Source organism: Lupinus angustifolius, chromosome LG15 (assembly GCF_001865875.1).
Source record: "Lupinus angustifolius cultivar Tanjil chromosome LG15, LupAngTanjil_v1.0, whole genome shotgun sequence".
NCBI lineage: Eukaryota > Viridiplantae > Streptophyta > Magnoliopsida > Fabales > Fabaceae > Lupinus > Lupinus angustifolius.
In genome coordinates, this window is record NC_032023.1 from 17,500,965 (window position 1) to 17,513,574 (window position 12,610).

General features: G+C 30.1%; 1 protein-coding gene across 1 annotated transcript; it reads left to right on the plus strand.

The window, feature by feature from the left end:
* Positions 10,233-12,195, plus strand: LOC109327546 (heavy metal-associated isoprenylated plant protein 24). Its single transcript, XM_019560729.1, has 2 exons — positions 10,233-10,645; positions 11,827-12,195. Exons 1-2 carry the CDS (start codon positions 10,489-10,491, stop codon positions 12,120-12,122), a joined length of 453 nt encoding a protein of 150 aa, XP_019416274.1. The 5' UTR covers positions 10,233-10,488; the 3' UTR covers positions 12,123-12,195.

A 12,610-nucleotide genomic window follows, 5' to 3' on the forward strand; every position in this document is an offset into this window, starting at 1 on the left:
TTCCCAGGCTGAACCATGCTGTATTTTTTGTTGTGATTAAAATCAAGTCATAACAAATCTTGAATTATCTCTGGACTTGGGTTTGTCATTAAATATCTCAACATGCAAGTGCTTTCTATAACATATGCTATCTCACTTAGTATACCATAATCACATGTGGTTGATTTCTTTCAATTCGTTGATGTACATATTACAAGGCAACAAATTATCAATGTGAAGAATGTCAGTGCAGAATCAATGTGGAGAATGTATTCTAATCTCACATACTACCTTCCAAACAACGACATCCGATTCATTCGTCGAGTCCAGAAATTCATGCAAGGAAGTGGTTGATAAAGTTGAGGTTGATGGAGAAGAGTCATAGTTATTCCTCATGTCAGCCCTTAGAACAGTTTAAGTATTCCATGTAAACCTACAAGTAAACATGGTGATTCTGAATCAGAAGCATAATATAGGCACTTTTCCAATGATAACTTTCCAAGCATCTTCTCCTTGGTCATATACCTTAATCCTTCCACTATCAATAGAGCTAGAAGGGTCTAAAGCATATAATTCACCATCCACTACAACACTTGATTTTGTACTTGCTTGCCTTGCAGGCCAACCCTCACCCATTCCATTTGACATTTCTATCCAAGAGTTTGTTTCAGGGTCATAGATTTCTCCCCCAATATCAACAAAAAAAGGGCCAACGATATAAGCTTTGTGGAACACACAACCTTCCCATATATGTATGAGGTCAATGGGGTCAATCCTTCGACCGTATAAGAGTTTTATATAATGTTATTGCATTATTTACTATTCATGTTTTATTAACTCTTCAAAAAATAATACAAATGAATGTTCATTAACTGTAATACATGAGAACATAAACTTTTTGGGACAAATAATCATTGTTCCAACATATATAGCTACTCTATCATTGTCCCTAGTTCTTTTCTTGCTTTATTTATATAATTCTGAACTCATGATAATTGCCTTCCATTTCCTTGACAAATTTTATTTATGCCTTTAAATAAAATTATCAATATTATTATCTAGATTGTTATAATCCACAACCAAAAAAATGACGAAATGATTGATTTTTAGCCCACAAGTAAACAATAGAAGCAAATTTGACATGTTTGGTAGTTTTGGCCCAAGTTGGCAATCGCCAGATCCCGCTTTAAGTCCAATAAATGTCATATGGGCTGAACTAAAATGCAAAATGTGAAGTGCATCATGTGTCTAATGATAGTCAAATGGGTAATGCCCCCATCCCCTCTACATAGTCCGCAATTTTTATAGATGAAATATATAATTTTAATTCGTTTGCCCATTATGTTTACGGACATTTTAATTGGGCAATATGAGTAGTTCACGAGTATAAAGATCTATTTAGTTAGTGAGTATACCGCTTTAATATGGATGAACATAATGCTAATAAATTCTAGATATATAATCGACTTCTGAGCATAGAATTTTAGTTTAATGGTCATGTTTTTTAAATTTGAGCATAAAAGAAAGTTTTCTATGTATTAATCGCAAAAAATATATTATCGAATCCAAATCATTTAGAAGAAGGAGAAATCTCATTTCTCCCTCCTCCTGAGTCATAAAACTAATGACCAATCTAAAATTAAGTACGACAATGATGTTTAGGTTTGAATGGATGATTGATTGACATTCGTGCATAAGGCCGTAGAAGCAACAAATGTGAAGTCATTGCTTTGGATTATTGACAACACTCTATTCCTATTGGATTACAAATCCCCTAGAATGTCTTCTGAATGTGATTACAAATTCTTTCTCAATCAGACTTTCTTGTTTTCCTTTTTTCTTCCAAATCTTATATCCTTACTTCACTATAATATCTGATATCTTCATTAGATTTTAATAAAATTGTTTTCACGGATAAAAAAAATGATTGATGTGTAAGTGTGAGAAGAAAACGATGTGTGGGAAAGGATGAAGAAAAGAGTTTTGGAGAAGAAAATAATAGTTTTGGGATTTTGATACACTAAATCCTAAGCTACTTTTTGGGGCAAAATCTAACCTCCTTGAAAAGTATATATATATATATATATATATATATATATATATATATATATATATATTATTTTAAAACCTATAGTATCATCAAACTGATCGGAAGAAGTAGGGAGTGTTATATCTCTAATTTTGTAAGTTGTATCTGTGTAGGGTGAGGAACTTAGGGTTATAGGAGAAACATGTTTTGTACTTGCTGAACTTTACAGCGAAGGGGTTGGGATAGTTATCTCCAACCCTATAGATTAATACCAAAATTAGACACCCTGTTGTGTTACCTATTAGGTTATACTCTCTTTATAACCATAATTCATTTTCTTATACATATAAAGTAGCAATATAATCTCTCATGAACTATGGTATGAAATTATTATGGTGGTGTTTATGAACCAATATTGGTTGCATTCATCCACGATAACATGATAATTGCAATATGCATATGTGCGGACCTTGGTATTTCAGTTGTCTTTTCTTGTCAATTTGGATAGTTTTGCTTTCAACATCAATAGGTTGCTACTTGCTAGTACTTCCATTGGTATAGTTATGTTAGAACTTAAGTACATGAGATAACTCAACCTAAGAAATTAATATATTAGGTGGGAGAACTTCATAATTTAAGTACCATATTAAGATACTTATATTATCTAATGTGAGACTTCTAACAAGTTATTCATTATTCTATATTAGTATGGGGGCCTCACACCATTGAATTCAAAGATAAGCTATTATTCCAAATGGTTAAAAGCATTATCACCCTAGTGGGAAGGGAAGGGCAACAAGGAGAAGAAAATGGCGTTTAATTAATTGATATGATGTTCATGTGCCTCTAAGCTTGGACCACATGCTGAATAATTATTCTGCTTTTATTTTTGATGTCATTTTTCAACATTTATGTAGTTATAAATGTTTATTCTAAAATGCTAAAAACAAACCATGAATTTTGCCATGGCTCCGCGTAAGAGAATGAACCACATGGCACTGTTTCTTCTCCCCTTATGGATTATAAGAACGAGTGAAAGAATGCCTTGACCCTTAAGTGATGGCTTGAATCTTCTGAGTAATTGGAAATTCCTGAAATCTAGCTACTAGTAGTGTACCACTGCGCTCTTATTTTAGATTTAGGATGAATCTAGTTAAGGGCTAGTTTTGATTATTACGATCAAAGTTTTAAATTATGATTAGTTGTGGTTATATTTTGTTTACCATATTAGAGAAAATTCCCTTGATTGGAACACAATTATGATGATAATGTGGTAATAGAGATTAAAAAATCACAATACTTTGAATTTGTGTAATGTTAAAGGTGATATATGGTAAATAACCTAATAAGGGGATAACAAAGAAGTGTCACATTCTTTGAAATGAGTGTAGAGATCCGTTCCAATTATTTCCATTTGTTTTCTGTTCATTTTTATTTGGTGATCATCTTTTAAATAGAATTGATGAATTCTATAGAGATGTTACATGGAGAGAGTCTAGACTTAAATTTTGCGTACACCCTATAGAATTAAACCCTTAATATATATCATATTTAATAAAACTCTGATATTAATAACTGTTTTGCATAAAACTATAAATAGAGAGTTAGAGACTATAAAGTGGTAGCAACATAGTGAAGAAGTACTCCTCTTTACCAAAAAAGTTAAAAACACAGTAGAAGCTAAGCGTGCTCACAGTCATAATAGTAATACTATGAGATCCATGCTCTATGATATCCATGCTCTATGATATGTATGATAGTGAAGATGAAATAACTCCCACTCGAAGACAATAGCAACCACAACCATCCTTTTCTTTTTGTCTCTACTCTATCATATTAAGACAATGAGTAATAATATGTCATCCTGTAAACTTAGTCTGGATATTGGAAATTATACTATTCCACAAAAAAAACATATTTTATATCACTTGTTAATCAATAATTAATAGAAAGTATAACCTTATCACATATATTACTACTGGCGGATTTTGCTCTAAAGTTTAAAGGGGGCAATAATATTTAATTGTAATTTATATTTAAAATTATTTGATTAACAATAAAAAATCAACATATATAAATTACTTCAAAGCTTTAAAAGAACATATTAGTTCTAGAGTAAATACTCATTTCAGTCGCTTAATGTTTTTTAATTTTACCAGTTTAGTCCCTCAAAAAACTAAGAATCCAAAATCGTCCTAAAAATTTCAAATGTATGTCAAATTTGTCATTTTTAGCATGTTTTACAACAAATAGAGACTAATTTGACCCTAAAATTGAATAATTTGAAATTTTTTGGGGACTATTTTAGGTTTCTAATTTTTGAAGAACCTGACTGATAAGGTCGAAAAATATGAGAAACTGAAATAAATATTTGCTATTAATTCTAAATTATATTAATTTGTAACTAAAGATATTAAAGAAAAATATACATTCATTTAAAATGTCACTTTTCAAACTTTTAAAGACTTAAACTCATCAATTATTGAATCATGTGTAAAAAATTTAGTTATTTCATTTTTCCATATAAATAGTCACATTACCAATAAGAAATTCATCTTGATTAATGATTAAATCAGTATATAGTATAACAAAAATTTAGAATATATCATTAATGTCTTATGCATCCAATATAGAGTAACAATACTGCAATATTAAATTATCAATTGAAGAAATAAGAATATTATATCAAAAAAGTATTGGTGAAAATAATTTACAATCACTATATGAATTCATGATGATGAGGAGAATCATTTAACAAAAAATTTGGTAATAAAAATACATTCAAAAACACACTCTTAAAGATGCAATGATAATTATTTTTACTATTACTACATGCCTACAATGTTGTATGACTTTGTATTACAACGTAAATAGAATAATTGAATTATTTGTGAATCATGTGTGTTACGTTGTCCAAATTGATAAATTGAGTTTTAATTTAAACACTCATAGAGTAAAATAAATATTTTAATAAATTATGTAAAATAATTTACCAAAAACAATATTAATTTCTTTTTTAAAATTCAGGGGGCAGTTGCCCCGTATCACCTTATAATAATATATATGAGAATTTATAAATTAATTTTGTAAATATATATAGAGTCCTCACATGAGAAAAATTCACTATTGTAAGAAATGAGAACAAAATATGGATCATTAGATCTTATTTGAATGATCAATATTAAAAGATACACGCACATGACTATCATGTGACTAATAATTAACTTTTAATTGTAACAATAATTGGTTGTAAACCCAAATTTATTGTTTTCACAATTTTTATATGAGAACTATTCTTACTTGAGTCAACAATTTTTATATGAAAAAGGCGCCAAACAAAGCAATAAATGAGAAAGGAGATTAGAAATCCCAAAGAGTATAGAAAAGATAGTAGTCCTTAGTCATGAGAGAATTATAATTATGCTTGTTGAGGAGCGAACAAGTGGACTCAACATAATATTATTTGGATTTGTCGTCAGACCACTCCCAAGAGTCATTGATGTTTCTGGAATGATACACTTCCAGATTTTGTTGGAAGACTGGCAATGTGATCCTACTCTCAAGAGAAAAGACAACAACAATAAGGCAAGTTCCAAACCTAGTCTTCATCAACACATTATCCAAGATCAATAATGCGTCTTTATTAGAATTGATGTTGTAAAGACGATGAAAGAAATCAATTAGATTGTTAGTACCCATACACTTATTATACTAAAACTCAAAATGTTGTCCATCCCCAACATGTTAGACTAAACCATCTCAGAACCAATGCATAGAATCATACCATATACTACGTCATCTAAGCATATCTTACAACATATTGATCCGAATTTCACTAATTACCTATCATAGTTTTTTCTAGAAATTGTTTAGACTTATTTAAAAATATATGCTAACCCAAAAACTTATTTAAATATCTACATACATTATTTAAATATCTACATACATAATCTAATTTTCACACCTATATCCAAACACATAGAAATAAGCTTTTTACAAGGTACGTTTCAAAAAGCTTAAATATAGTTCATCTATAAATATACTAAGCTTCCATAGAGTGAAATTAGAAAGGGAAGCTTCCAATTTGGGAATTTATTGTTTATTTTGAATCCACTTTAGGGTAAACACTCACATCCTATTTTCACTTTATTCCCCGGTTTTATTACCACTCTGCCATCAAGAAAACTTTATGAAATAAAGCCCCTTCTCCCAAATATAGGCAGAACTAACCTGATGAGAATGACTAAAAGCCAAGAGAAAACCATTTAGAAAGAAAAAGCTTTAGAGAGTGAATTTAACAAAGGAGCTATATAATTATCATTTCTTTTAAGTTATTCTTCATTTTTTCAGAACCAAGATATATACAACCAGATAAATGAAGAGCTATTCTCTTATACTAAAGAGCATCTGTGCAAGAATATCTCCCATGATATGGATCTTGGTACTTCACTCGGTTCTCCTACAAATTTTATCATAAATGCACATATACCTAAATAGTTTACGAACTCATATATTAATTATCATAACCATCTTAAGTCAAGAAATAAAAACTAACCAAAGCATACCCAAATGTGAGGGAAGTGATCCAAAATAAAGTAAATAAAAGTTTTTTTTCTTCTAAATGTTACATACCCTTATTCTGTCACTTCATAGTTGGGTAGAATAGTCTTCGATGGAAATGGGGTGGCCCCTGAACCCGGCATTTGCATTTACTTAAGTTATGCTGCAATAAAACACGCAAAAGTGACATTCTCCTAATTCTATATGTCATTATAACTTCATGCATATTACTAATGTTGGTGCAGCGAAAGTAATCGTTGCGTAGCGTTTGAATACAAGCAATTAAATAAAGGCATAGAATAAATAGAAGAGAAGAAATAATAGAATTTGTCAACGGGGTTCGACCAATTGTGCCTACATCCCTGAGAGTTATGAGCGGCTATCAAGATATTATTAGAGAATAAGGATTACAAACTCTAGCACATCCATGAACCCACCTAACCCATGTGATGTTTTTATTTAATGTTTATATCTGGTGCACTTTATAACAAGAGACTTAAGTCAAATATATAACATTGGTTACTCTACTCTATTCCAATACTAGACAATAGGAGACTAATACAATAACATATTTCAAGCATTCCCGACAAATATGTTAGTCTAATTAAAAGAGATTGGGTTATCATTTAAGTACCCGATTATATATCCTAAGAGGTTAATATCTTACCAATCAAGTAAGACAATATGTTGGGGAAAATGCCCCAAACTAATAAAATATGGTTTTGAGAGTCTTATTATTCGTACCTGTAAGACTAAGATTGTAATTAAGAGTTGGGGAGAATTAGTTGACTTAAAATAATGACCAATTTTTCTGCAAAATCAAGAGTTAATGTGCAGCGGAAAATATATGCAAAAAATTAACAAGTAAAATCAAGGAGATAATGGAGAAGAGAATACACAAGGATTTTTATAATGATTCATCTTTTTGTCACCGAAGCTACGTCTAGTACTCTTGCCGCATAAGAGATTTTTCTACTAAAGATTATGAGTTGCAATTACAATATCTCACCCCGATATCTCTATGTACCTTACACACTCCCTAGTCCTTATTCACCTTTGGAAAACACATTTCCAAGTGATTCTAATCCTCTTTCTTATCACACCCCGTGAAAAAAAGTATTCTGCAATAAATGAAGAATGTTTAACGATTGCGGAATTGCCTTTACAAGTATGAAAGTAATGTAACTTGCAATCCAATCAACTCTTTTGTGTACTTAGTAATAATTCTCTTTATAAGTTTGTAAACTTAAAACACTTTCACTTTAAGCAACTTCAGAAAAATTAACTTTGAAAGTTTAAGAACTTGTTGCCAAAAGTGCAGAAGAAAATAATTTCAGAATGTGTGTAAGAGCTTTTGAAATTTGTATGAGAGTTGTGTATATATTGTGTGTTATGATTGTGAGTTTTATGTCTTTATATAGGCTTTCCGATCAGCAAAAATATCTCTTTGAAAAGTTAGGAATTGATTGGAATGAAACCATGTCTTTTGGGTTGAAACACACTCATTTTGAATTTGAAAATCTGATACAACAACTCTCAGTAATCGATTACAACAAGTTGAGTAGTCGGTTACTCAACTTTAATAACACTGGTAATCTATTACTCAAAGAGAGTAATGAATTACTCTGATCAGTTTTAAGTTGGATAACTCTTTTCTCACACACGTCATTTGTTGTTATACATTATTTTTGAAAATTGTTTTAAGTATTTTAAAGTGTTTCAGTTTTCTTTAAAAATATTTTGAGCAATACTACTATTATATATTCAAGAGTATATGATAGAAGTATCTATTTAAATTTAGACTAAAAGTCTTGAATATCTTAAAGCTTGAATCTTCATTATCTTCATAAGTATTCTTACTTTTCTTCTTTTTGGCGATTTTGATATCTACATCAAAACTGTGTCAAGGTAAGAGTAGAAATTCTCTTATCTCATTGGTTGGTATTAGATTTTCCTTAACTAGATGGAAAAAAAAAATCAATGAGATCTGTGAAAAAAGGGACACATCATTTTCATGGATGTGCAACACTTTAGCATACATAATGAAAATCTCTAAAACCGGAGCTTTGCATTATTCATTTACATCATTGGAGTTATGGAAAATATTTTATAGACACAAAAAATAGGACATTAATACAAAAGCTAGTATCAATGTTTTTTCAATAGGTTTTAAAGAAATGTGTGTATATATAAAATATATATATATAAATAAATAAAGAGGATAAAAATAGACATGTGATCGAAAACTAGTGTATAATATCAAATATAATATTAAAAATGGATATATAAATAACCGAGCTGATTGCAGATATATGTCACATAAGCCAAACCAAAACCCATTAATTTTTGCCTCTGATTATTGCTTGTGTCCCCTTTCTTCTCCACAGTTTTAAATGTTTGATAACTTTCATATCCCTCCACCAACCACGCATTTTCACAAGTGGACAATTGCTAATAGACAACACTTTGAAGTGTACTAAGCACCTGGCATGCAAATCTACCATTAGTGTTTCCGTAAACAAGTTTTCACCAGATTTTTCTCCAACGTGTAAACTGCTAATGCCCTTAAAATATTAGGTAATATTAATAGACCTTCAATTATTCCTGCATTGTTACAAAAATATTAGGTGGTATTTTTTTCAAACATTTGATATGACACCCTTTACCACCAAAATATATAGATCTCCTAACTTTTTTACTTCCAATTTCGTGTATTCTAAGTATTAAACTACATATACGACTGAATCTTTGATTATGGAAGCAAATCGTGTTTTACTTTGACGTTCCTAAATGATATACTTTTATGAGTTCCTTTACCTCAACATAAAAAATGGTTAACTTTCTCATATAATAAATAAATTTATGTTTATTTGTCCCTTATTTTTTTATCACGTATCTAAAGAGTATCTCACAGATGAATGCGCAACAATTATTATCTCACATTTGATGTAGTATGACAAACATAATTCTTCTTAGGGGAATATTAACAATTAGGATATTGAAGGGAGAGAAAAAATAAATTTGTTCTTAAAAAAATATGTTTAAACATATTAAAAACATTAGACTTATTTGTATAATACTCATTTTCTTATATTTTATATTACTCATAACAATATTTTTTGGAAACTTATTAGTTAACACTTCTTTTTATACGGGCTTAATAACTATGGATTTTTACTAACATAAGTTTTCTATATCATTACTCTATTCCACTTCATTTGTCATCGATAATAAAAATTCACTTCGTTAACAAATTATTATTTTTCATTAAACTTTTTTTTTGAAATTTTTAGATGACCAATTCTGATTGCTGACAAAGAAAATACACAATGAATATAGAAGATTTTCATTCCCTATTATGTCAATATTAAAACTTGAAAGAGTCATCAAGATACAAATAAACACATAGAGCGTATTGTAGTTATACTAGTATATACATTCTCCCTTAATTTTGGGTCGCTAGCTCTTGAGTTATAAGGTGGAACCGTTTTTGGTTGTCTAGTTAATTAATATGGTAAATGAATTTGAATAAAACCAAGTTAAAGAAAATTCTAGTAGATTAGAACAGCCCAACTTCTATATCATTATAAATAATTTAACTATTTAAACATATATTCATAAGATCACCCCATTCCTTTTTTTTTGTCACTTGTCCACCTGTTGGAAGATCAGCATGTATAAAATCAACATAAAGCCAAGGAGTTAATTAAGGCACCCCTCCAATGTATTATCAATATCTTACTTAATGAATTTGTTCCTATCCTTTGAATTCCAAAGACTATTCTCCACTCATTTTGTTTCTCACTACACACCTAACCGCTTGTGAAACTGAAAACAGGACCCCACTTGTCGGTACTATAAGTATTTATATAAGGTCTGGATTAAAATCATTTGTTCCTCTAATTAAGAGAAAGGAGAAAATGGGAGTACAAGGCACTTTGGAATACTTCTCTAATTTACTCAGCAGAGTCAAGAAGAAGAAGAAAAAGAAGCAAATCCAAACTGTTGCACTGAAAATCAGAATGGATTGTGAAGGTTGTGCCCGCAAGGTTAAGCATGTCCTTTCCAATGTTAAAGGTACTTTATCTATTCTTCTTTACTCTTATCATTTGTATGGCTCTATTTTATGTAATATATTTTGTGGTCTAAATATATGAAGCACGGATATACTAATATGATATGTGTGTCGGATATGATACATATCCGATATGTCGATACGTATTTTTTCCAAAATACAGGATACGATACGTTCAAGGATACGCATATAAAATAATAAAAATACATAAAATATGATAAAATTATAAGTGTAAATCAAAATATCCAAAGTAAAAATATGGAAATTTAAAATCACTGCCCTCCATAACAAATCTATCTTATTCTATTTTAATGAAAACGAATCTATCCGAAAATCATTGCCCTTCATAACAAATATATTTTATCCTATTTTAATGAAAACGAATCTATATTATCATGTTTTATTGGAAATGAATCTATCTTATCCTTTTTTATTGGAAACGAATCTATCTTATCATGTTTTATTGGAAACGAATCTATCTTATCCTGTTTTATTGGAAACGAATCTATCTTATCATGTTTTATTATAAACGAATCTATATATCCTATACTTTACTGAAAACGAATTCATATATCCTATATTTTATTGAAAACGAATCGAATACGTCTCTTAATATTTATTAATTTTATTTTATTTTTTTAATTTCTGGATACTTTATGGATACGTATCTTTCGCGAATTTGAGCGTATCCGTGTCGGACATCGACACGTGAGGATGTTTGACGAATCCGTGCTTCATAGGTCTAAAGTATCCACAAGTGTATCATAGTTATATGTATGATAATATTATCATTCAATTGAGAGTCATAAAGTGGTTTGATGATGAAGAGGCTAGTCGTAAGGAATGTAGTGGAGGAGATTGTGAGTTTGAGTCCCACCATCAACAAAAAATGGGAGTTATAAGATAGTTTGATGGTAGGATGTAGGAGGTTGAGGGTGAAGTCTCACCCACAACTATGGTTTCTTCGGGAATCACAATCATGCGATTGCATGAGACACCATCACAACCACATTGGAGCACATGAGATTCAAAAACAACTTTCCAATTCAAATGATTCACCACTATCTGAAACCATAATGGCCAGAATCTCAACTACAATTGTGAACCACCCTGAAATCTAATACATCATGTTATGTGATTTCCCTAATTTGTTTTGTTATTGGAAAACATAAATTTTGGACAGGAGCTAAGTCTGTGGACATTGACTTGAAGCGGCAGAAAGCAACGGTAACTGGATATGTTGAGCCAAAGAAAGTGCTGAAAGCTGCTCAGAAAACAAAGAAGAAGGTTGAGATGTGGCCCTATGTTCCCTACACTATGGTGGCTAACCCTTATATTTCTCAGGCCTATGATAAGAAGGCACCTCCTAATATGGTTAGAAAGGTCGCTGACACTTCCAATGTAAAAGAGACTATAGTGGACGACCACTACATACAAATGTTCAGTGATGAAAACCCTAATGCCTGCTCTATCATGTAATAAACATTTTATCTATTTAATATTGGTTATTAGTATGAAAATATATTACTAAATATATAAAAAGAAATGGGGGCAGTGGTTTTGTGTAGGTTATATATGCTGATATATGATAATATAGTACTTTTATATACAGCTATGACTATATTTACAATTTATTTCTAGTAATCTAACTAATTTAGCTAGTTCAATAGCAATGAAGGTTAAAACATGGCTACTAATTCCCAATCTGCTCAATTGTTACTCCTTTGAATAGTTTACGGGTGTGAGTAAATATAATCTAATCACTGACTAGAGATTACCATACTACCACACAATATTTTAAATTATGGTTGTAATTGTAATTATAGTTAAGGTGCGGTTACTACCATTTCGATTATTTATATCATTGTGATATAAATTATCATCATATCATTTTTTATAATAAAAAAATATTTTTGAATTTGATGCAATCTAATGCAACCATGTCATTGTAATTTGATGTGTTACAT

Bases quoted from the DNA above. Each gene is read 5' to 3' on its own strand.
- LOC109327546 (XM_019560729.1), top strand. From the start codon at position 10,489: ATGGGAGTACAAGGCACTTTGGAATACTTCTCTAATTTACTCAGCAGA. The intron at 10,646-11,826 runs GTACTTTATCTA...AATTTTGGACAG, and splicing joins TGTCCTTTCCAATGTTAAAG to GAGCTAAGTCTGTGGACATT.